This window comes from Mustela nigripes, chromosome 12, assembly GCF_022355385.1.
Source record: "Mustela nigripes isolate SB6536 chromosome 12, MUSNIG.SB6536, whole genome shotgun sequence".
NCBI lineage: Eukaryota > Metazoa > Chordata > Mammalia > Carnivora > Mustelidae > Mustela > Mustela nigripes.
This window is the reverse complement of record NC_081568.1, coordinates 129057226-129082055: the sequence shown is the minus strand read 5'-3', so window position 1 is coordinate 129082055 and position 24830 is coordinate 129057226. Positions and strand designations below refer to the sequence as shown.

Here is a 24830-nt window from a genome sequence, read left to right as displayed (position 1 = left end):
GAAGCCATTAACATGCATCAAAACAGTACTTCATTTATTCATTCATTTTTATTTTTAGAGCTGCCTGTGGTATGCCAGGTTCTGTGCCCAACAGTGGGGATAGAGTAGTAAATGGGATAGAGGGGAGACCAACTGGAATTTAAGGAAACAAAACCAATGATCATAGTGGGGGAAAAAGAGAGAGGAAAACCAAGAAACAGACTCTTAACTACAGAGAACAAACTGATGGTTAGCAGGAGGGAAGATGGTGGGAGGATGGGTTAAATAGGGGATGGGAATTAAGGAATGCACTCGTGATGAGTACTGGATGATGTAGGTAAGTGTTAAATCACTAAACTGTACACCTGAAACTAATATTATACTTTATGTTAAGTAAAATCTTTAAAAAGAGACCCCCCAAATAGGACTGTTTCTGGAATGATTCTGTAAGAATCATTAAGAAAACTTATTTAAAGTATGTATCGCTGGGTCCTGGATGACTAGGTTTCAGGTGAAGTCTAAGAAAAATAAACTTTTTAAAAAGTTTTTTGAGCAAGGTCAAGAAATAGTTTTATATTAGTACACTCATGTACATGCTCGAATGCCAGCAGTATAAACATGTCCAAAGGTTGCTCCACCTTTTTAGAATTAATACTACAAAGTCCTTTCATTCCCAGATATCTGAAAAAGAGGGATCTCTTCTCCCATATTCCAAGGAAACTTTTAAGTGTTAAAATAAGAATAAGATTGCATCTCTTCATTTAGAATCCTGAAATTTCTATAAAAGCTTCTCCCATCCTTATTTTTTTTTTGTTCTTTTTTTAAATTTTAATTCTTTCTAGATGAAGGCATTTTCTTGGATTACCAATTTTACTTCTGTGACTGTATAATTCACTACTATTAATCCTGCTTCTTCAACACTTCTGAATTAGATTATCCAATGTTCTCCTATGCTTCCCTCTTTTGGGAGGGTTCTCAGGATATAGAAGACTATCACAGTGTTGGCACCATACCTATTTTATTTGCAGAGATGAAATAAGTAGTCAAGGGTAGAACTTCTCTTAGAAAACTCTTTGAAAAGTAGAGCCATTGTTCCTTGACCCCTGCTACTCTGTTTCTTTGGGCCGAAGGGAAGGCCTTGAATTTGCTCTTGCATTTGAGTGAGATTAGCACCATGAAATACATCAAAACCTATGTTGTATAAGGTAAAGAACTTGAGTTTCAAAACCTTAAAGAATGAAGTTTAAGCTCCACATTTTTGACACCTTTTAGTTGTGTAATTTTGGGGAAGTCCGTCTCTAATAGGGTTATGTTGGTCACCTATGAAATGGAAATAGCCATGCCTCTTGCAGTTGTAATGAAGATTCCAAATGATGCAGAGACAGGACTTAAGGTTGGCGTAGGATAAGGCCTTAATAAATACAGCCATTTTTATCCTAGCTGTTTTATCACCTACTCCCTCTTCAACTCTGGCTACTAGTACCCCAAATCTTTACCAAGTATGGGCTGTGTGCAGAGATTGAATACATAGTCCAAAATCACATTTATAAACAGCTACTCTCCAAGCAAATTAGTGACCCTGTACTGCTCATCTTCTGCTCTTTCTCTTCCAGCCAAGAGTTTTTTAGTCATATATAGCCATCTCCACCATAGTGACTATTACACTTCTCCCCGGTATTAGAATTTTTTTTTTTTAAGATTATTTATTTATTTATTTGATAGAGATGACAAGTAGGCAGAGAGACAGGCAGAGAGACAGGAGGAAGCAGGCTCCCCGTGGAGCAGAGAGCCTGATGCGGGGCTCGATCCCAGGACCCTGGGATCATGACCTGAGCCGAAGGCAGAGGCTTTAACCCACTGAGCCACCCAGGCGCCCCCGGTATTAGAATTTTATAGACCATTATTTCTACCTCCTGAAAATGTTTCTCCCTTGTCCCCATGTTAGATTTCATAAAAAAAGATAATCTGATTCAGTGCAGCTCCCAGGAGTTTGTGAACAATAGCTTCCTCTTCCTTTCTGCCCCCTGCAGTATTGGTTTTCATTTGCTTCTACGTTAGCCACTGGAGAAGGCCCCCTTAAGATTCACAAACTGAAACTCTACTACTTTGTGCAGGTTTGTATTATTTAGGCTTTTAATGGTTCTCTCAACCTTGAAGACACAACAGACATTCCTTACCACCAATGCTTTTGTCTTTGTGACACTAAATGTATCTGCACCCTCCTTTGCAGATGTAAAAGTGTGGCTTTTGAATGCCAATTTAGGGATATGATCCTTCTGTACCTCTGCCATGTAAAGAGATAACACTATTGAATTTGAGGCTCATCTTCCTCTTTCCATCACAACTTTGACTAAGAGATCAAAATTTTCTTTGCAAGCTGATCTCATTCTTTCCTTCTTTTATGATGTTTCTTTCTAAAACCTGAGCTACATTTCTGTTTGCCTATAAATTATTGTCTGCTGCCTGGTTTTCCCACAGTCTGTGAGCAAATATGATCCTCCAGGGCCAACCATACCAGGCTGGAGTTTTGTTTTGTTTTTATTTGACCATATATGACTTTTATATGCCATATATGATGGCCATATATGACTAAAAAACTCTTGGCTAGAAGAGAAAGAGCAGAAGATGAGCAGTACAGGGTCACTAATTTTGCTTGGAGAGTAGCTGTTTATAAATGTGATTTTGGACTATGTATTCAATCTCTGCACACAGCTCATACTCATGTTTGGGTTTGTTTTGTTTTGGTTTTTTCCCCTAAGAGGCTCCATGCCTAGGGTGGAGACCAACTTGCCGCTCGAACTCAGGACTGTGAGACTCAACAGACCGAGCCACCCAGGCATTCCCCAAGCTGGAGCTTTTTAACATTCCTCCATAGGATACGGTTTTTTAAACAAATGGTGCTAGGACAATTGGATGTTTGTCTGAAAAAAAAAAAAAAAAAGAATATCACCTTTGCACTACTTACAAAAATTAACTCGTAGAGGACCATAGACCTAAATGTTAGAGCTAAAATAAGCCTACCATTAAGAAAATGAAAAGACAAGGCACAGAGTGGAAAAAAATATTTATGAAACAAATATCTGATAAAGGACTTTGTATCCAGAGTATATAAAGAGCTCTTACAACTTAAGAAGACAACCCAGTTTTTAGGACATGTAAAAAATGAAACTTACATGACTCAGAAATTCTGCTTCTAGATATTTATCTGAGAGAAATGAAAATATATGTCCATACAAAGTATTGCATGTGGATGATCACAGCAGCATTATTTATTAAAGCTCAAACTGGAGACAATTCAAATATTTATTGTCTGGTGAACAGATAAACAAAAGGTATTGTCGCTATATAATGGAATTCTGCTCAGCAATAAAATGAGCCAACAACTGATACATGTAGCAGCAAAGATGAACCTCCAAAACACTATGCTAGTGAAAGAAGCTAGAAACAAAAGACTGCTTATGGTATAATTCTTTTCATATGGAATTTCTAGAAAAGGCAAACATACAGCGACAGAAAGCGGGTCACCGTTTTGCCTGGGAGGGGAGCTGTGATTAACTGCATATGGGCAAAACGGATAAAGGGGATTTTGGAAGTGGTGTAATGGAAGCAGTTTAAACTTGGATTGTGATGATGGTTGCACAGCTATATAAGTTACTAAAATTCAATGAATTATGCCTTCAAATGGGTGAATTTTTATGGTATATAAATTATAATTCAATAAGGCTGTTTAAAAAATTCCCCATAGTGCTTGGGTTATGAGATAGCTCCCAGTTTTTTGCTTCCTTATGTCCCCAAGAAGACGACATAGTCCCTTGTCTCTTCAGCAGTATTTCTCAAGCTTCTGCTGCATATGAATCACCTTGGGGGTGCCTGGCTAGCTTAGTCCGTGAAGCATGAGACTCTTGATCTTAGGGTTATAAATTTGAGCCCTACATTGCGTGTAGAGATTACTTATTTAAAAAAATCATCTGGGGGCGCCTGGGTGGCTCAGTGGGTTAAGCCGCTGCCTTCGGCTCAGGTCATGATCTCAGGGTCCTGGGATCGAGTCCCGCATCGGGCTCTCTGCTCAGCAGGGAACCTGCTTCCTCCTCTCTCTCTGCCTTCCTCTCTGCCTACTTGTGATCTCTTTCTGTCGAATAAATAAATAAAATCTTTAAAAAACATCATCTGCGGATCTTAGTAAGAATGCAGATTAAGAATCAGTAGGTCTGTGGTGAGGTCTGAGATTTTGCATTTTTTTTTTTAAGATTTTATTTATTTATTTGACAGAGAGAGATCACAAGTAGGCAGAGACGCAGGCAGAGAGAGAGAGAGAGGAGGAAGCAGGCTCCCTGCTGAGCAGAGAGCCCGATGCGGGACTCGATCCCAGGACCCTGAGAACATGACCTGAGCCGAAGGCAGCGGCTTAACCCACTGAGCCACCCAGGCGCCCTGAGATTTTGCATTTTTAACAAGCCCCAAGTGATGCCATTGCTGTTGGTTTGAGGACTGCACTTTGAATGAAAGGCCTTGAAACTTCTTCATAACCCAGGCTGCACATTAGGCTCTCTTGGGGAGCTTTCAGAATAAAACTGATACAGTTCTCTGCCAGAAATTAAATCGGGAAGCTCTTCAGGTGATTCTGATGTATAGTCCAGGCTGAGAAACTTAACAAAATGGGATTCTTTTTACCATAATGAGTCAATAATAAACTTCTATGTTTCCCTCACTCTGATCCCACAGTTTAGCCCATAACCTAGAGCCCCCAAATTATGATCAGTATTTCTTGGAATAAGTAGGAGAGTAAGCTAGCATACTTTGACCATACTTTTTTTTTGAAATTATTTTCTTACACATGACAACCCCTTAGTCCTGGCTAAGAATTAGAATACTAAAGAATGGAGAACATGTGGTTGTTATGATGATAATAGCTAAGATGTATTGGGCAATTACAATGTACCTTGCACTGTTCAAAACATTTTACATGCATTATCTACCCTCATATTTTACCCTGTGAGCTAGGTACTATTATTTTGTCTGTCATATAGAAGGAAAAAAGTGCAGAGTGATGAAAGGACTTGCTTAAAAGCACACAGCTAATAAGTAGCCCACCAGGGATTTGAAAAGAGGCAGTCAGGCTGCAGGGTCTCAGAGAAGCTGACACTCACCAGTACCTGCATTTTGTAATCAATACTTATTTTTGCCAGACGTTTAGCCTCCCATTTCTAACTGATCTTCTATCCTTGGGAATGGAACCAGACCCCACCCAAATCTTCGAGGCCCTTTTATTAGTCTCTTAAAACACACTCAAGCCTACGAGTGTTTCTATACCCCCAAGAACTAACTCAGTTTTACTTGACTTCTAGGACTTCGTTGATACTGGAATCTCCCTCTGAGCTCCCTTATTCTGATTGCATGAGCTGAATGAGAAAGACTGGCAAACCAAATTTGTAATACCCTTTTTTCTTCTCTGTGAAAGATTTAACACCTTATACCTGAGCTTTCTTGTGTCCTTAATCCTTATTGGAGTTCCTCTTCCTTCCTTGAAGATGGATACAGGAAAGGCTAGATGTTAGATTGAAATTGTGCAGGGTATTTAACAAACTGATAGCATGTATTAACCTCTGTTAGCCCCCACCCCCTTTTAAAAAAAAAAATAGAAATTGGTTTCCATTGAGGCTTTAGGCAATTTTAGTGCCTGAAACATTCTTTGTTAACATAATGTTTTTAGAAGGCTGAGTGTCAGGAAGGCCCATTTTTAATTTATCAATGGCATCCTTAGTCTTAATATGCTAAAGCATACTTTACTTTTGAGGGCAGAATTAATCTTTTATCAGATGTACCATGGATGCTGTTGGTTTCATTATTTTAGGAAAATGTTCTTGTGATTGTTTTAGAATTGATGCTACCCACATACCTTTATTTTTCAATATCTATTCAGAATAGATAAGGAAGATACAAGGAGGCACCCATAATAAAGCTAATGCAAAGGAGAATTGTCGCTGCTATTTGATAAACTAACAAAGGTGTTTAACTTGTTGCTATCATCTTGACTGTGAAGAAAGTGAATCTGAAATTAAGCCTATGGTAGAAAATATTGGGACCTTCTTTTATAAATTACCCTTTGTAGAATAGTGAAGAAAATTTTATTATAATTAACGAAGATAATTTTATACATTGAAATTTTCCCAGAGGTGGTGTTGGGAGTAGGGAAAAAAAGGAATTTCACTCTGCCCTTTGTTTAAAGCAGGGCCAGGCAGAAATGTCAAAGGCTGTCAAGGTAACTTCTTTGCAACACTGGGATCTCAAGCTTTCAAACACCTACAGTCTTTTTAAAAATACAGAAGTTTTAGCCTCACCCTTTTTGGTTCTAAGGTTTTAATGAACTCCTCAGGGGATTCTAATATGCATTACATTAGTCAGGGTTCTTTCGAGAAACAGAATCTGTATGAGGGTATATGTGTGTGTTTCTATAGAGAGATTATTGTAAGGAATTGGCTCAAACATTTATAGAAGCCAAGGAATTCCAAAATCTGAGGTCGCAATCTGGAGACACAGGAAATTTGACGATATAGTTCTAATCTGGGTCTAAAGGCATAAGGACCAGTAGAGCCAACAGTGTAAGTTCCAGTCCAAGTTTGAATCTGAAGGTAGGAGACTGATGTCTCAGCTTGAAGGTAGTCAGATAGAGAAAGAGCAAGAGAGAGAGAGAGAGAGAGAGCGAGCAAATTCTCCCTTACTCAATTTTTTTGTCCTATTCATACCTCACTCAAATGGATTGGATGAGGCCCACTCACATTGGGGAGGACAGTCTGCTTTACTCAGTTTACCATTTCAAATGGTCATCTTATCAGAAATATCCTCACAGACATACCCAAGAATACTCTTTAATCAAATATTTGGGCACCCCATGGTATAGTCAAGTTGACATATAGAATTAACCTCCAACCACCCAAATTTAAAGAATTTGAAGCAGCGAGGGGCAAAAATCAGATTCCTTGGAAGAAACACTTGAAGGGAGAAAACTTATAAAGAGACTGTTGTTGCATTTTAGGGACCAGTTATATAATTTGCATTATAAAAAAAAGTTCAGACTTGGCAAATCCTTAGAGACTGAAAGTTGCCATGGGTTGAGGGTAAGGGGTGGGAGAGGGAAGGGTCTACTATTGGACATGGGGTTTCTTTTGGGGGTGATGAGCATGTTCTGGAATTAGACATTGGTGATGATTGCATAACCTGTGGATATGCTACAAACCACTGAACTGTACCTTTTGAAAGGGTGAATTTTATAGTATGAGAATTATATATCAGTAGGAAATCTATACATTGAGAGAGATTGGATAGGAAGAAGTGATAGTAGAGAGAGACATTGGCATCTTTGAGATGTTTTCTATGAAGAAGTAAATAAAAAGGGGGGGGGGGGATAGAGAAAAAGGGACATAAGACGAAGGAAGAATATTTTTTAACTGCAGGAGAGGGGTCCCTGGCTGGCTCAGTCAGAAGAGCAGGAGACTCATGATCTTGAGGTTGTGAGTTTGAGTCCCATGTTGGGTGTAGAGCTTAAACATAAACTTAAAAAAACTCACAGGGGATATTGCTGCATGTTTGTATACAGATTCAAATGCTCCAATGGAAAGGGAAATATTAATGATACAAGGTACGGCAGAGGGAATTTGCAGGAGCCAGATCCTTAAACTGACTGGAACACCACCTTAAATAATGTTCTTCACGTCTCTTCCCTAGGTGACAGACCAGTCGGTGAAAGCATTTGCTGAGCACTGTCCTGAACTTCAGTACGTTGGCTTCATGGGTTGTTCAGTTACTTCTAAAGGAGTCATTCACCTTACCAAGGTAGGTGCCATGGCTCCATCTCCTTAGTGTTTCTTTCTTTCTTCTTCTTCTCTTTTTTTTTTTAAAGAGATTTTATTTATTTATTTGAGAGAGAGACAGTGAGAGAGCATGAGCACGAGTGGTGGGGTGGGCAGAGGTGAGGGAGAGGTAGAAGCAGACTGCTGGCTAAACAGGCAGCCCTGTGATGCGGGGCTCAATCTAGGGCCCTGAGATCTTGACCTGAGCTGAAGGCAGATGCTTAACCAACTGAGCCACCCAGGTGCCCCTTCCTTAGTGTTTCCTTCATTCATATCAGTGCCCTAGCATTGTTGAATGTACTTGAGTGAGGAATATTCAGACCATTACAGAAGTGTACTAGGGTTTGATAGTTAAAATCAGTTTAAAGCAACAGTACCAAACTTAGCTTTTCTTAAATGGGACACTCATTTAAACAAGAAGCTTACTTTTTTGCTTTTTCATTGCTAATGACTATGAAATATATGCATTAAAAATTATTTAAACATTAACTTATTGCATTTAGAATATATTTTGGTTAAGGTTTTAATTGCTTACATATAATTAGGTCCTCTGAGCATTTGGCTTTTAAGAAGTGCATATGGCCAGTGCATATGATTAAGCTGAACATGAAAGGTGAAAAGAGAGGTAAATCTGTGTCAGAAATTAACCTTCTAGTTCAAAGAGTTCACTTTTATACCAAATATATGAAATCTTACATTTTAGCAATGATGACAATGCCACTTCCTTTGTAACCTCTCACTTATGTGCCATCTTCACTCCAGAGCTTTAAAATAATTAGGACTAAATTCTTACGTGTGTGTAATGTAATGGAAAACTGGCTATTATAAAATTTATCCGTGTATTATCTGAGATTTGTCACTGAATAGATTTTAACTGTCCCATATAGTACTTAGGAGAATGGGTATGAATCTTGCCATTCATACTTAATAGCTGAGTAACCTTTTCATTCACCCTTTCCTCATTTCATTACTATTAGGCAACTGCTGTGTTAATAGCACAATGTTGAAATAAAACAGGTGAGATCCCAGGTCTCTTTGGGTTTGGTCTCTTCAGGTCTCTTTAAGCTTACGGTTTAATGGGAGATAATCTTAGTCTTTCCTTTCTAGGAAAAGAGCAAATGATTGTGAGTTACTTAGGACTCTGGTGAAAAAACAAAATCAAAAACCAACACACACACACACACACACACACACACACACCCCAAACCAAAAGACAAAACAAAACAATGAACTCTGGCAGTAAGGCACAGTGGTTAGGAGCCTGGGCTCTATTGTTAGCTTGAGTTTGGATTGTGGCTCTGGCATTTATTAACTAAGTGGAGAAATTATTTTTCAGGGTATTAATTGAAATAATATATGCAAGGTCCTTGCCTCAGTATGGAGATTGCAGTAAATGCTAAGTAAATGTTAGCTGCTAGTACTAAAATGCATTTTGTGATATCTAAGTTGCTGAAAAGTCAGAGCAAGATTTGAGGAAAAAATAGCAAATCACTGTTTTGGTCTAGTGTGTCTGAAACATCCTATGATTTTTCTTGTCTCTAGTGATTGATAATTGATGAGCTTTAATTGTATTTTGAGGATCAGAGCCTAAAACTACTGGAAAAGAAAAGCACGTTAGTCTCAATTATTGTTCTTCCAGAATATCTTAGTGTAACCAGGACCATACATAACCATAATTTTTAGTCATTTCCTATAACCTTGGCCTGAATATCTTGGTGGATGACGTTTTTCTAGTCACATCTAATGTTGTTTATAGTGTAGAGTAGAAATGCCTTTGGATGAACAGATTGTGCACAACAAGTGTTATAATGACCATATGTGGAATTTTTATGATCACTTGAAACTGTACTCATTAAAGACAAAACAAGACTTATTAGATCAGTAAGTGCTTCCCTGAGCATTCTGAGATGGCCAAAAATTATGGTACACTGATACTTAAAAGATCAGATTAACTCCCTGTAACAAAATAGCAGCTATAGCAAATGGCAAATGTCTGTGTTGGAAGGCTCAAATTACTGAGAATGTCCTTCTGAAGATGATAGGCCAGAACTGGTGGTTTGGACTGCCAGTAGTCTGAATCTACTGGATTAATATCAAAGCTGGTCCACAAACTTTTGAGAAACATCTTTGTTGCTCAACAAAGTCTTTTGCTTTGATGAGAAGACTGGTTTGTGGCATAGTATTGCTTAGTTTCCTGGAATCAAGTGAAGGCAAGGTAACATTTTAAGCATGCATAGCTTCTATAAAGCTGTTTTAATTGTTTCATCTTTTGAAAATTAGGAGAACTCAGGATTTACTAAAATGAAAGCTTTTTTTGTTAAAATATTTGCATTCTGATAGTTTTCATACTATGATATTACACAAAATATAATTTACATTTTCAAAATGTTTATTAATATATAAATGCTCCTGGGAAACTGTGCTATCCTTATTATCATCATGGTTTGTTATTTTTAAGTAAGTGATTACAGAGATGTGAGATAGAGAGTATTGAGAGCTAGTGGTCTAAAGCTGTTTAATTTTATATGGTTTAGAAATTCTCTCCAACATACTACTTTTCTAAGTCTTGGGCTCTCAGTTTGCTAAAAGGCAAATGGTATAAAATCTTCATGCCTTAGTTTCTTGTCAATAAAGAGATATGCCTGAATTAGATGATCTCTTTCTAGAGTTACTTGTAGCCAGAAGAATCTACACATTTAAGAATCATTGACCTGGAAGGAACTATGCGGGGCTCTCCCTGAAACTAAGAAATGTCAAGTCTTTAGTAATTTAGAAAGAAAAATTAGGGATTTGTGACAGCTCAGATTGTTACACCAAGGGCAAGAAGACAGAAGATTGGGAATAGGTGGAAGAATGTTGATATCCTATAACTATGGTTCCTTGGGCCTAATTTTACTTTGATGTGCTCAGCATTGGCTAGACTCTTATTCACTATGCAATATTTACTGATGACACACCTTTAGTCTTCAGAGGAATTCTGCTAATATTAAACAATATTGGAGTAAGAACTCTTCCTCCTAGGCCCCTATGACTGTAAATTAGAGTCCAGAAATAGCTAAGATTTAATGCACCCAAGTTGAGAAGATAATGTCAGTTTCACTAGATTGTGTTTGGAAACTTTAGATCCATATTTAGGAAGCAATACTAAGAACTTTCAAGGTCTCCATTTAACAGTTGAGAACGTTATGACTTGTTATTTGTGATAGTTGAGTCTTCTCCAACACAGATGTGTTTGTTTTTTTCACTGCAGTTGTACCTATTTATAAATAAAAAATATTTCTATCTTGGTCTCCCTCCTATATTTTAAAAATGGATTCAATAAATGCAAATATGTAATCAACCCCTTATATTTAGACTGTAGTGCCTCAGTATCATTTGCCACTAAAGGAACTAGTAGAAACATGTCAAAAAGACCAAAACGAACATGAAGTGGTTCCCACTGGGCTAGGTTGGCATACTTCGAGCATTGAGAAGGGAAATGACTGCAGTGGATTAAAGCAAATCAAATGTATAAAAATTGTGGATTCATAATGATATATTAAAAAAAATCCCTGTATTTCTTTTTCCAACTAAGATGGTGTAATAGGGACTAGATTTACTCTTTTCCCTGAAACATCCCCCAAAACTAGATAAAATACATGAAACAGTAGTCTTTTAAAAAAAAATTATTTATTTATTTGACAGAGATCACAAGTAGACAGAGAGATAGAGAGGAGGAGGCAGGCTCCCTGCTTTAACACACTGGATTTCAGACAACTAAGGATAGTGATCCCTGAGATATTGAGAAGCAAGAGCAGTCCTATGACTACCTCCATCTAATGTATAGAAGGAAGTTCCGGTTTGTAGCACAAGGAGGGTAACGCAGACAAAACTCAGCAGACACTCTTGAGTTGAGACAAAACAAAGTCCAGGAGACCAAGACAGCCAAAGTTCGGAGAACAGAGTATTGGAGTGGAGAGAAGTCCATTGAGAACTATGTAGGAAATCCCAGAGGTCTTTAGATTGATCTCCTTTGAGCACCCAATTCTAAATAACCCAAGAGTAGTGAAGAAATCAAGAGATAATAACAAGTATTTTGAACTGAATGAGAATGAAAACAAAGTAGTGACGATTTAATGTGATGCTGCTAAAATACACTTTATGTAAAATTAATAGCACTTAGCACCTATATAAGAAAAAGGGGAGATCTCAAATTAGTGACTTTCTACTTCATGAACTTCTACCTTCTGAAACTTAAGGAAAAAGAGCAAACTAAACTCAAAGTAAGCAGAGGCAAGGAAGTAATAAAGATTGAAGGGAAGTCAATGAAATGGAAAACAAGAATAAAAGAAAAAATTATTAAAACCAAAAGCTGGTTCTATGATAAAATAGATAAAATTGATAAATTTCTATTTAGACTAATTAAGAAAAGGAAAAAGAGAGAGAGAGAGAAAGAAAAAGAAGACACGACTTGCCAATATCACAAGAGAACTATGGGTTCTACAGATATAAAAATGATAAGGGAATATTATACATGTTTATGCCTAGAAATTAAAAAAAAAACAGATGAAATGAAAAATTTGTTTGAAAGACACAGACACCAAAAAAAAAAAAAAATAAAGAAAGAAAGACACAGATACCAAAACTCACTCAAGAAGAAGTACATAACCTGAATACCCCTATATCTCTTTAAAAAATTACATTTATATTTAAAAACCTTCCCTCCAATGGGTTATAGGACATGGGGTTTTATTACCTTATTCTCATTACCCTTATTTACATTTGAAAATTTCCATAATGATAAAAATAGCTTTTTAGGGGTCAAAAAATTAAAAATGTTGATATTAAACATGATAAAATCATACTATTCAATATCATACTTTTAAGAATGTATAATATTGGAAATTTTTAAGATAATAATGTATATTAACATATAATATTAATTTAAAAATCAGTTGAATAATGGACTTATGGAAACTGAAATGTCAATGTGGCAATTTATTTTCATCTGTAGTTAGAGCACAAACTACAGAAATGCTGTGGGTTCATGAATTTAATGCCACAAATTCACTGTGAGTTTACATCAAATCAGTTCAAATGATTTTAATCATTAAAAAAATATATTTTATTTATTTGAGAGAGAGAGAGTGCAGAAGCATGGGTGGGGGGGTAGGAGGAGAGAGGGAGAAGCAGGCTCCCTGAAATCTTGACCTAAGCCAAAAGTAGATGCTTAACAGACTGAGCCATCCAGGTGCCCCCAAATGATTTTATTTATTTTTTAAAAAGATTTTATTTATGTATTTGACAGAGAGACACATGCTTCCTACTGAGCAGGGAGCCGGATGTGGGGCTCCATCCCAGGATCCTGGGATCATGACCTGAGCCAATGGCACATGCTTAAGGACTGAGCCACCCCAGCACCCCACCCCCAAATGATTTTAATCTTTTATTAGATCTTATTTTAAATGACTACTAAGTAAGATAGAGAAGAATATTTGATCAAAAGTTCATTTTTATTTTGTGACATATAAAAATTCATATTTGCCATAACTTAGAGGTCAATGTATTTTTTTAGATTGCTGATATATTTTTAAGGTTGTGAGTGTTAATAATAATATTTTAAAATATGAATAATATAATAAGACTATGAAATATTACAAAGCATTAGTCAGTTAATAATATTAACTCTGATGCTACATTAGATCTTATTGTTGCTTTATTCAATTTAAAATCATGATCTGAATTTTTAGGCTATGTCACGTGTGGGTTTGGTTGAAATTTTTGATGTTTGTTTGTTTCTGTTTTTAAACAGAATTTTTTTGGAAAGGTAACAGACAACTAAACAAAATGCCCAAACTTCTGATATTTTCTTGGACCACAATCATATTTAAAGAACTTAAAAGAAAACCCACTTATTTTTAAAGTGCTTATGGTTGAAAGTATGAAATGTTTTCTAAAGGAAAACAAAATTGATTCTTTTTCAGGCAATTTAACATAAGTAACTGAAAGAATGTTCATTCATGCAACTAACTCAATTTTTTTCTTCCTTTTCTTATGTATCCAGAGACTAGAAATGAAAGATGACCTTTCTTGCCTTTTAAATTTCTAAGCAACTGATCAGTTTAGAATGCTTTATTCTAAAGGAAGAACATATTATTTTGCTACTTTAGAGGTGATATTGGTGTTTAGTCATATATTATAATTTCATTTGTTTCTAAGTAATTATAGTACTTGAATGTTATTTTGAGATTGGAAAAAATACATGTTCTTAAATTCATTCAGCTTTAAAATATTTCATAGCGAGTATGAGCCAGTGAGTATTATGAAGGGGTGTTTGTTGGATGACCATGCTTTTGGTTCCTTTTAGCCGTTCAGAGCTTAAGAGTTAGGCCCAAAATCTGAATGTTGAGAGTATAGGCAATGATTATCTAGTTCTGGCATGATCCATTAATCGATTTTTTTTTTTTAGAAGTTTTGCAATGGACAGTAACCACTTATTTCTGTCATCAAAGCTAAGGGCATGACTACTGATTATATGACTGTGGGCAAATCACCAAATTTCTTTGCCTCAGTTTCCTCATCTATAAAATAAGAATAAAAATAATAGCATCATCCTACATCTAGGGTTGTAGAGGAAGAGTGCTTGGAAAGTTACTAAGGATGTAGTTGAAAAATAACTAAAGTAATAAAAATGTTCATCTTGGTGTACAAAAGTCCCCTATAACTCTTTAGTCCTAATTTGCTCCTATTCTTTCATTAAAATAAAAATGTACAATAATTTTTGTGAAAATAAATCTTATTTAAAATATTTGTGACCTTTCTTTCTACCTGAGTGCCAGTGCTAAACCTCAAGATTAATGACTGTGAGTCAGCTCTTCGTTGTTTTGTTTTGTTTTCCTTTTCCTGCTGAGTCCCTTAAGGGTTATTTAATGATTTAAGTTCATGCACTGAACAACTAAAATAGTATTTTTAATAAAATCATTTTAAGTAACTTCTACTATAGCAATATACTGAATTGGGTGAATATACTGTTGTGTACCTTATTATTACTGCATGAATTAGTGACTTTGATTTTTACTTTTCTAAATTAGTATAAGGTCTACATAAGCTGTAGCAACATATCACCTTTAGTTTTTCATTTTGTCAAATCAGTAATCCCTGTTCAATGAGGCTTCTCTTCTTATATTTTATAACTGTTACTCATACTCCAGTTGTAATGTATATGTGTTTCTGCTGCATTTTCATTTCAACAACTACAACGGCAGGATGTAGCAGTGTGACACTAGTAAAATGAGTGAATTCATCTTCCAAATGATTCAGTTTGTGAGAGTCCTAACAAGTATAAAGAATAAATGAGTTTCTTTGTTGTATCTATCCTTTGATAAAATGGTTGCTTCAGGCTTTAGTATAAATATATAATATAAAATGAGGAAAGTTGGCAGTCTTTTTTGAAAGGACCTTTCTTGGATCTTGGCTTTTATATTTTAAATATTATTTTACTTTGCTTATATTATCCCCATTTCACTCCTTGAATTTTTATCACACACTTATTATTCCTAAATTGTGGTTTTGCTGCAAATATCCTTATAAAAAAGGATTTCAACTTTATTTATCTGGTCTCTAACACAGGAGGTCAGTCTTTATCTAAGAAAGATTAAGAGATGTTGCTTTCATGCTTTCTTAGACTTTCAAATTCGTTCACACTGATTCGTGAGAGAAATTTTATTTAGGGACCAGTGTGAGTCTACTTTGCTTAGTCTTGTGGCTTATACATAAATAGTGATAGTAGACACTGATGAGGCCCTGACAGAACAGACTTCCTGAATTAGAGAAAATATATTTGGGGACTAATGAGAATAAACTATAATGAAACTTAATGAGGAAATATATTACTGAGAAAAAATAAAGTAAGCAGCTCTCATTTATTAATTTAAAATGAATATTTATTGAGAATTAGAGCGAAATAGGATCCAAATTGATTTAAGGGACATATTCAATTATATAAAACCATTGATAGTTGTATTCAGTTAATAGTTTTGAATGATTATACAATGTTTAACAGTGTCTTATTTTTAATTAATTTAGCTACCTACTTAAGTACTGTTTTCACTGCACCTGGGCAGGTCTTGTCAGCCCCAGAGAAGTGCCTGTGTATGAACGTATTTTATATTCATTCACACACACACTTAAACACAGTACACACCCACACTATGTCAATCATTAGTCATTACTCAGAACCCAAATAGTCAGATTTTTCTTTACAATTTTGTGTAACACTCTGCGATGTTTGTAATGAAGATCTAAAGGGGCTCCTGGATACTGAAAGGAAGATAAATTATGTTGTGTCTTTCTTGTGGTCACATTCTTGGACAATAGGGAATTCATTTCCATAGTAACTCTCTGTTAGTCAAAAGCTGATTTATTTATGTGACAGTAGGGGTGTGTGTTCTGAAATCTTAGCTTGAATCCTCAATAGTTAACCAGAATTTGGGCCTTACATAGTATTACTCATTATTTTCCACAATAACTTTTGTAATGAAGTTTGGTTCTGAGCTCCCTTTTCTCCAGACACACTGGCCCAATAATAGAGGCCAGTAGAGTCCATTGACCGAAGGCAGTTGAGCTCCTCACATGTTTGCTCTCCAGCCCAGAGGTATCACAGGCATTTACACAAAAGCTGTTGATCACACTGTATTTACAAAACCTTTTGGAGCATAGCTGCTTCCCTACTGTAGACTTCCCTTCCATTGATTATATCCTAGTGGGATGATTGGCCATCAACATTTTTTTTTTTCCTCCAAAAGAAAGCTTCCCACTGGAACTTTCTCTGTTATATTCACTAGAGGATATTCTTGGTTATTATGTTTGATCAGAGGTACTTTTTCAACAGCAATTGGCTATCAATCTTGGATCTTTAAAAATTAAATAATACCCTTGTGCCTGAGAAAGCAGGGCAAGTGATGACTCTTAGAGCTTTCATCTGGCTTGAAGAAGAAAACAAAGCTGGTTAGCACCCTGTGTTTCTCAAGCAAGTTGCAGGAATACTCTGGCATAATTATACTTCTGGGTTGTTATAAAAAACTCCCATTAGATTGACTGCGTTGTTTTTATTGTTGGAAACCAGATCCCCCTTTCCCCTTCTTTCCGTTTGCTTTGTTCTGATCCTAGGTTTGTTAGCCTCAGATCCTTTTTTCTCTCTAATTTCTGCATCGTCGGGGGCTTCATTCTCCAGGCTGCATTTAGTGGGAGGCAGCCAGGCCGAAGGGAGGGAAAAACTAGGGTATTTCTCTCCCTCCCTTTCTGTCTCAGGTAATTTACTGGCAACAGCTTTATATTCTCCCATGGTTCTAGCCCTGGATGGATCCTCTGCAGCTCCAGCTTCTATTGAATGGCCATAGCTTGTCGGTTCCAGTAACACGGGCTTTCTTTTGTCCCTCCAGCCTTGGGGTGTATAGTCTTCCTGTGGTTGTGAAATCTCTGGCTTATACTGGCCTCTCCAGTTGTTCTTCTCAGCCTCTGCATCACTGGAATAACCAATTTCCTTAATGAAATTCCCTACATGTAATTTAATGAATACTTATAGTGGTTTCTGTTTTCCTGTTTAGACCCTAATATATCTCTCTGCATCATTCCAGGTTTCTTACATGAGAGCCCACTTAAGAGAATAGAACCAATATTTATTTCCTCTCAGAGCATCTTGTAGTAGTGGAGATCAAAGCACAAAGCAGAGAGTTGCACGTAATGTAAGATTTAGGTTAGTCTTGACCCTTCCTCAGACTATCCCTAGCCATACTTCTGTTATGGATCTCAATAAGCTATGGCTAGAGAGACAGGGGCAGCTCGCTATGTGACAGTAAAGAATAAGGAAGCTACAAGGTCGTGGCGAGTCCCCAAAATAGGATAGTGGGCTAGATGCTTAATTAAAGAAAGACAGTTTTTGTACATGCTCCTAGTACAAAACAAAACTTAAATGTTTCCTCGGTGCTATATCTGTAATGTCAGTTCACAGAGGCAAATGTAAAGACAAATATTTGACTAAGTAAGGCGTTGTGAATTAGTTATTTGGCTTATTGGTTATCAGTTACTAGTTAGTTTAAGTTATATCTTAGATGGTTTTGGCTGTTTAAAAATAACATGCTATCATGTCTACTTGTTTATTTTTTAATTTTTAAAAATCTTGGTCATGCTTTTTTCATTGATATGAGAAGGTATAAGTGACTCAGTACATATTATTAGGGTCAATCATAATTTGATATTTAAAATTATATGTTAGATGTACACCAGCTATTGTTTTAAATTCATCTCATTTGGTTGAAGCTTTTTACTAGTAGGTGGGCAAAATATATTGAGAGGGTAGAATTACAGATGGATATAGTTCTTTGTATCAGAAAATAGTACTTCAGTGTATAAATCAAAGTTGCAAGATTTTTGCAGTTTATTTTGGAAAAATTTGTATTATCTGTTTTAATGATAATGTAATTTCATGATCTACATTATTTAGTATCAGAGAATCTTTCCTAAAGGCTTCTTTCTGATTACCATTTCTTATTGATAACTGATACACTGCCTGTAGCATAGATAATAACCTAGAATTTAGATCATTCACTTTTAACTCTTGAGTGTGATTAGCAGAGTCAGGAACTAAAACTTACCAATTCCAAATTTAAATATATTTTAAACCAAATGCTGTTGCTTCTTGGAGTGATTCTTACAGAACAAAGATAAAACAATTGAAATCTGATTTAGTGTTTGGAGAGTTCCTGACTTGGATTTTGAGTATACATCCTCCATGCCCTTTAAAAAGTTTGGGTCTTCTGAGATTTTTCTTACCTGGGAAAGTGTTCATTCTTTCATCGTCGTAGGTGGTTGGGGGCACTTGGATAATGCCATGAACAATTAAATCAAGTACAATGTCAGAAATGAAGAAATAGTACTTTTCCCAATCTTACATCTTGATTTATGTTGGATTCTGTGACTCCTTTCTCACTAGTAGTGATTGATTAATTTTTAGATTGTTAGTATCAGATGTGTCTTCCAACTAGACGGAATATTTGGGGTTTTATTTGGTGACTAGAGGGAGGACAGTAGGAAGAAGAGTTATATATATGTTTTGGAATATTGCTTCTCATAAAAATAGCTTAGAGGTTGAGAGGAGAGAAAGCTGCTGATGGGTGCCTAGGTTAGCCTTTTCCTCCTTGGTGACTCAGGGTGCTTCAGACCTATAGGGCAAACCAGAGAGAGAAGCTGCAGAGACCTATTGACAGAGGCCGCATGGTGTTCCTCGCGTGACAGGAAATCTTTTTCCAGGGGTATGGAAGGCCCAAAGATGGGAAGTGGCTCAGCTGGTGGTTAATCTGTGCTCCAGGGTTTTTGGTTCACACTCCCTGACACAGTACCTGGTCATAGAATAGGAAGAATCTTTTCTGAAATTAAGGTTTAGGCACTTTTTTACTCTGAGCTGTGGCTTTTAGCTGAGGCCTAGACACGAGAGTGTAAGGCAGGCTAAGAGATTTTCAGTGTGAAGGTGAGTCCCAGTTGCATATTCTAAACCAGGAAGAAAGGAAAAAAAATAGATATTTTAGAGAGTAGGTAAAACATTTCTGTAATATTTCTGGAACTCCAGAAAATAAAAATATGTCAGAGTATTTTTAATTAAAAAGCATGAATGTCTTTTCTTTGTATTCCAGCTGCACACAATTAAAAATAAAGAATGGAATAATGTGGTATTTTTGCCTTCATAGTCTATGATCAAGAGGTCAGTGTACAGGTCACTTGGCTTGGATATGATAAGCTTTTGCCCTGTGCTAATGTTCAGTTTGTCCTGGGTTAAGTTTCATTTAATTTACAACTTTAAAAATTATTTGGAATGCACTTCCAAAACTTTTGACGCACTGAAGTGTGCTATACGATACTGGTGACTGAAATCGGTTCAGACTTCCATGAGCTGTCTTTTTTTATAACAGATCGCTACCTTGGTATGAGGAAATGAAAGAGAATTACACAGCCAGTCCAATGAGATGAAATAATCTCTTCTAGCTTGCATTCACATTTGACTTAATTTGCCTTTATTTTATTTAAGCTTTGATTTTTTTTTTCTTATTTAAGTGAAACAGTGTGAACATTTTATTTTTTTAATTGAGGAGAAGTTCTGTCTCTTAGCTCCTGCTGGGTAAAAAAGTGACAGCACTACTTCGTGCTGCTAACTTTAAGTGCTGTTTGTAGTTTTTTCGGTGCTCCCAAAGTCTTCTGTGGAAAAAAAGAAAGGGATTTGGTGGAAAGGAAAGTCCTAGGAAGAAGTCAATTAGAGACTGCTGCCTGCCAGAGTGAGAGAGGAGGTGTGGAGCATCCATTCTGAATTAGTACACTAGCACGCAGAAATCCAATTAACAAATTCACATTTCTTTCACATTTCTGCTGCAGAAGACAGTGATTAAAATTTTGGTGAACTATTCAGAATTCTTGCCACAGACATCAAAATGTTGACAATTTATAGGCGTTTAAAAAAAATTGTTCTTTATTTTAAAAACCAGCATATAAGTAGTGAACTGATTATGCTTCTTGTCCTAAAATGACCTTTAGTTGTGTGGAATGAGACCATTGTTTTTTATTATTTAATTCTCACATATTGTGAAATCTATGTTCAAATATATCACTTTTAAAAACATGGAGTTTTCGAACTATAGATCGTGCATTTGATGTGCTTAGAGGGACAGACACCTGATCTCTGGAAACTTAAATCAATGAAGTTATCTTTAAAGTTTTGGTCCTGATTTCAAATTTGCTCATTTAGCAATAAGCGGTTAATAAATGATTGATACACCTAGGACTGTGTTAGGTACTAGTGACACAAAGGTTAATAGCCATGAACCTGACCTCTAGTACCTTGCTTTTGACTCTAGTGGGAAGAACAGTCTCTAACTGATGTTCTTCTAGGCTGTGGTAGGGGAACGAGGAACAACAGTGGGTGTACAGAGGGCAGTCCCTTACTCTGACTGTGGGCATCCCAGGCGATTGTACAGAGTCGTTATGGGAGCCATTAAGGCTGAATTATGCTTTGATAGGGAATGAAGCCAGCCTGTGACTGCCCCAGGTGGCTCAGGATACTATTGTTGTTGATGCATTTTTAAATCTTTTTAGAGTCAGACTAGCTCACTATGTTATTATATTTATTACTATAGGTATGTTTGACTGCCTCTTAATCAGTTAATTATTTTATTTTATTTACTCACTGCAAATTAGAAGGCTGCTCTCATCGTACCTAAAGAATTCAACATATTTATATATAATTAATAAGTAAATTATATAATTTATAAATAATTAAATATTTTTACAAATTTATATTTTGTATTTATAAAATATATAATTGAATATATGTATAATTTATAAAAAGGATTTAGCATATTTATATACAATTAATACTTTTATATGTTGAATTTAAAAGTATAAATGCCATTTGTGTGCTGATGACTTCCAAGTTTACTTGACATCTTTTCTTGGCTATCCAATGGGCATTGTAGACATAACATATTCAAAACCAAACTCTTTTCCTACCTGCTACCAGACCATGTTAGTTATTGGAATAATACCTTCCAGGAGTTCAAACTGAAAGCCTTATCATCACCCTTGATTCTTCTTTTTCTCTCATGCTCCATGATATATTTGTCAAAAATATTGTTGATTCTACTTTAAAATATATCCAAAATTGGATCTTCATACCACCTCCTGCTGCTATCACTGTGGTACAAGTCACCGATATTGATTGACTGGGTTAATTCAGTGTAGCCTCTCTCTGTTTCCACCTTTGCTCCCATTCTAGACTCCTACAGAAGCTAGAGGATCTTTAACAAATATGTTAGATTATGTTATACTCCTAGACAGACCCCTCCAGTGCCTTCCCAAATTCCTCAGAGCAAAAGCTAAAATCCTTACTTTGTTCTAGAAGGTTTCTTATAGTCTGTCCTTCTTCACTCACCTCTTTGGCTACATCTCCTATTAGTGTTCTTTCTGTTCACTCTGCCACAGCACCTCTGACTCCTCACTAATCCTCCAAAATGCTCCGACTCTTCCCATCCCAGGGCCTTTTCACTAAGTATTAACCCAGATATCCCCATGTTTTGTGTGCTCTCTCACCTCCTTCAGATCTGTGCTCTGTGATCATCTTTTCAATGAGATCATCCTTGACTGCCTATTCACTTTTTAAAAAGATATTATTTATTTACTTGAGAGAGAGTGCATAAGCGAGAGAGAGAGAGAGAGAGAGTGAACGAGCATGGGCATAAGCCAAAGGGAGAGGCAGACAGAAGGAGAAGCAGTCTTCCCGCTGAGCAGGGAGCCTGACGTGGGACTCGATCCCAGGACCCTGAGATCATAAGCTGGCTTAACTGACTGAGCCACCCAAGTGCCCCTTGACTGCCTATTTAATTGCACCCCATCTGCCTTCTCTCCACTGTTTTCCATCTGTCTTGCCTTGCTTTATTTTTTCTCTATAGTCCTTAGCACTTTTAACATACTGTATAATTTGTTTATGTATTTTATTTGTTGTTCCCCTCACCTGTTTCCAACTAGGTGTATAAGCACCCCATGAACAGGGGCTTTTGTCTGTTTCATTCACTGCTGTATTTTTTTTTAAATTTTTTTTTAATAGTTTGCATTTTAAAGATTTTATTTATTTATTTGACAGAGAGAAATCACAAGTAGATGGAGAGGCAGGCAGAGAGAGAGAGAGGGAAGCAGGCTCCCTGCTGAGCAGAGAGCCCGATGTGGGACTCAATCCCAGGACCCTGAGATCATGACCTGAGCCGAAGGCAGCGGCTTAACCCACTGAGCCACCCAGGCGCCCCTCACTGCTGTATTTTTAACAGCTAGAATAGCCTCTGGTACATAATAGGTGCCCAGTAAGTAGTTATTGATCATATGAATAATATCTTCTGCATTCTTTTTTGAGTGATGAAAAAGGCTGAGCTTTACAAATTATTTTTACACTTTCAGGGTTTAAATACGAGTAGCTGTCCATTAGAGAAGTGGTTCCCAATTTAGTCTGGGATCAGCTGGGTAACTTTTTTGGAAATACTTAACAACTGGCCTTACCCCAAGCCAGTGAATCAGAATGTCTAAGGGTGGGGCCTGTTTATCAGTATTTTTTTTTAATATTTTATTTATTTATTTGACAGAGAGAGATCACAAGTAGACAGAGAGGCAGGCAGAGAGAGAGAGAGGGAAGCAGGCTCCCTGCTGAGCAGACAGCCCGATATGGGACTCGATCCCAGGACCCTGAGATCATGACCTGAGCTGAAGGCAGCGGCTTTAACCCACTGAGCCACCCAGGCGTCCCTGTTTATCAGTATTTTTTTTTTTTTAAGATTTTATTTATTTATTTGACAGAGAGAAATCACAAGTAGATGGAGAGACAGGCAGAGAGAGAGAGAGGGAAGCAGGCTCCCTGCTGAGCAGAGAGCCCGATGCGGGACTCGATCCCAGGACCCCGAGATCATGACCTGAGCTGAAGGCAGCGGCTTAACCCACTGAGCCACCCAGGCGCCCTGTTTATCAGTATTTTTAAAAAAGTTTCCCACATGTTTCTAATTTATAGTCAAGTTAGAGTCAGATGCTTAGATAAATAAGGTGCTTGCTTAAATAAGTAAGTGTGGTTGAATGAATGAAAATTCACAACTATCAGGATTCGGACCAGCTTCAGTATTAAGGTTGGATGTCAAGTGTTTGGGATGAGAGCTTGGTCCTGAATAGCACAGCCTGGGAAGGGCTGGTTGGGGAGGGGGAGGGGAGAGGAAGGGGAAGGTGAAGGAGTTGACAAAGAGGGGACATCCACATACTTGCAGCAAGAAGGGAAGGTTGTTCTTCTGGTCCTTTGGCAGTTGCTGCCAATTGATGAATCCTGTCTAAAAGGCATGGTTACTTTGGGGACTGTCTGGTTAATAATTTGTGTTAGGCAAGCATATTGTATTTCCAAGACTCACTAAATTTTCCCTCTCTCCAAAGTAATCGAGAAGGCTTTGTGGAGAAGATGGAGTAGGAAGCAGGCAGTTGAATAAATGGCAGGGAGAGAAGAAAACACACTTCCAAGTTATCTGAGTAAAGAGTGAAGTGAGACTAGTTTTTTAAAGTAATGAGCACAGCTCTTTGAGTACACTGAGAAAAACCTCTCAAAATTTGGGGAAAGAGATTTCAGCTTGCTGAACAGATTTCAGGAAATGGCAGTGGTAGACAGTGAAGGGCTTTGATAGGCAAGTTCTGGGATTCTTCTTTTGCAGTTGAAATATTTTTGTTTCCTAAAAGTTTCAGAGAAGGTGAGAGACATGGTCAAAGTTATTTAAGGAAGATTAATCTGGCTGGTAATGTGCCAAGGCAGAGTTAGAAGGGACAGCTCTGAGAAGCAGTGCAGTAAAGTGTGCTAGAAAGCAAAACAGGATGTGAATAAAATGGCAAAAGATGTCAGATCTAGTAGGAGAATGGCAGAGTGAAACAGACCCTGGGTTTGGAAATAATGCAAAGAGACAGCAGCCCAGTGTGATTAAGAAGGCAGTGGTTGGAAGGAATACATAGAGAAGGTGTCAGAAAATTAACATAGTAGCTACTGTGGATGTGACAGCATCCAAGACCCTAGGGTCCTTTTTTCATGGTTAGAATTAGAAATTTTTATTGTCTGTGCCGTGATCTCAGGCTGTTTAAAAGCTCTCAGTTTTACCCTGGAGTTCTTGGTTCTATGAGGTGCTGAGAAAATTTTGCCCAGTGTCCTAAATTTGGCTTACCTAGCTCTTATTATCATTTCTGTACTTGAACGCAAGCTTTAATAAAGCTGAGGTTCAGACTGAGGTGACGAGTTGAAGGGGTGCCCTTCATTCTCTCCCTTGTCAAACCAGGTTCTCTAAATGTAGATATCAGACCCTGTCAAGGTGGAGAAGCCGTCCTGTGCTCAGGGACAGAAATTCCCTCTTTGCTCCTTTCTTTTCTGTTCCCAGCAGTCTTAATTTTTCCCCTTTTTTCCTGTTTTTCCCGTACAAGACCTGC

At 37.0% G+C, this 24830-nt stretch overlaps 1 protein-coding gene across 3 annotated transcripts in view; it reads left to right on the top strand.

Moving 5' to 3' along the window:
* FBXL17 (F-box and leucine rich repeat protein 17) overlaps positions 1–24830 on the top strand; it is a 504101-nt gene that overhangs the window by 156715 nt on the left and 322556 nt on the right. For all 3 annotated transcript variants that reach the window (XM_059418335.1, XM_059418334.1, XM_059418336.1), the window contains exon 5: positions 7702–7809. In XM_059418335.1, the coding sequence (XP_059274318.1) occupies positions 7702–7809 (108 nt within the window). The remainder of the gene's footprint in view (positions 1–7701; positions 7810–24830) is intronic.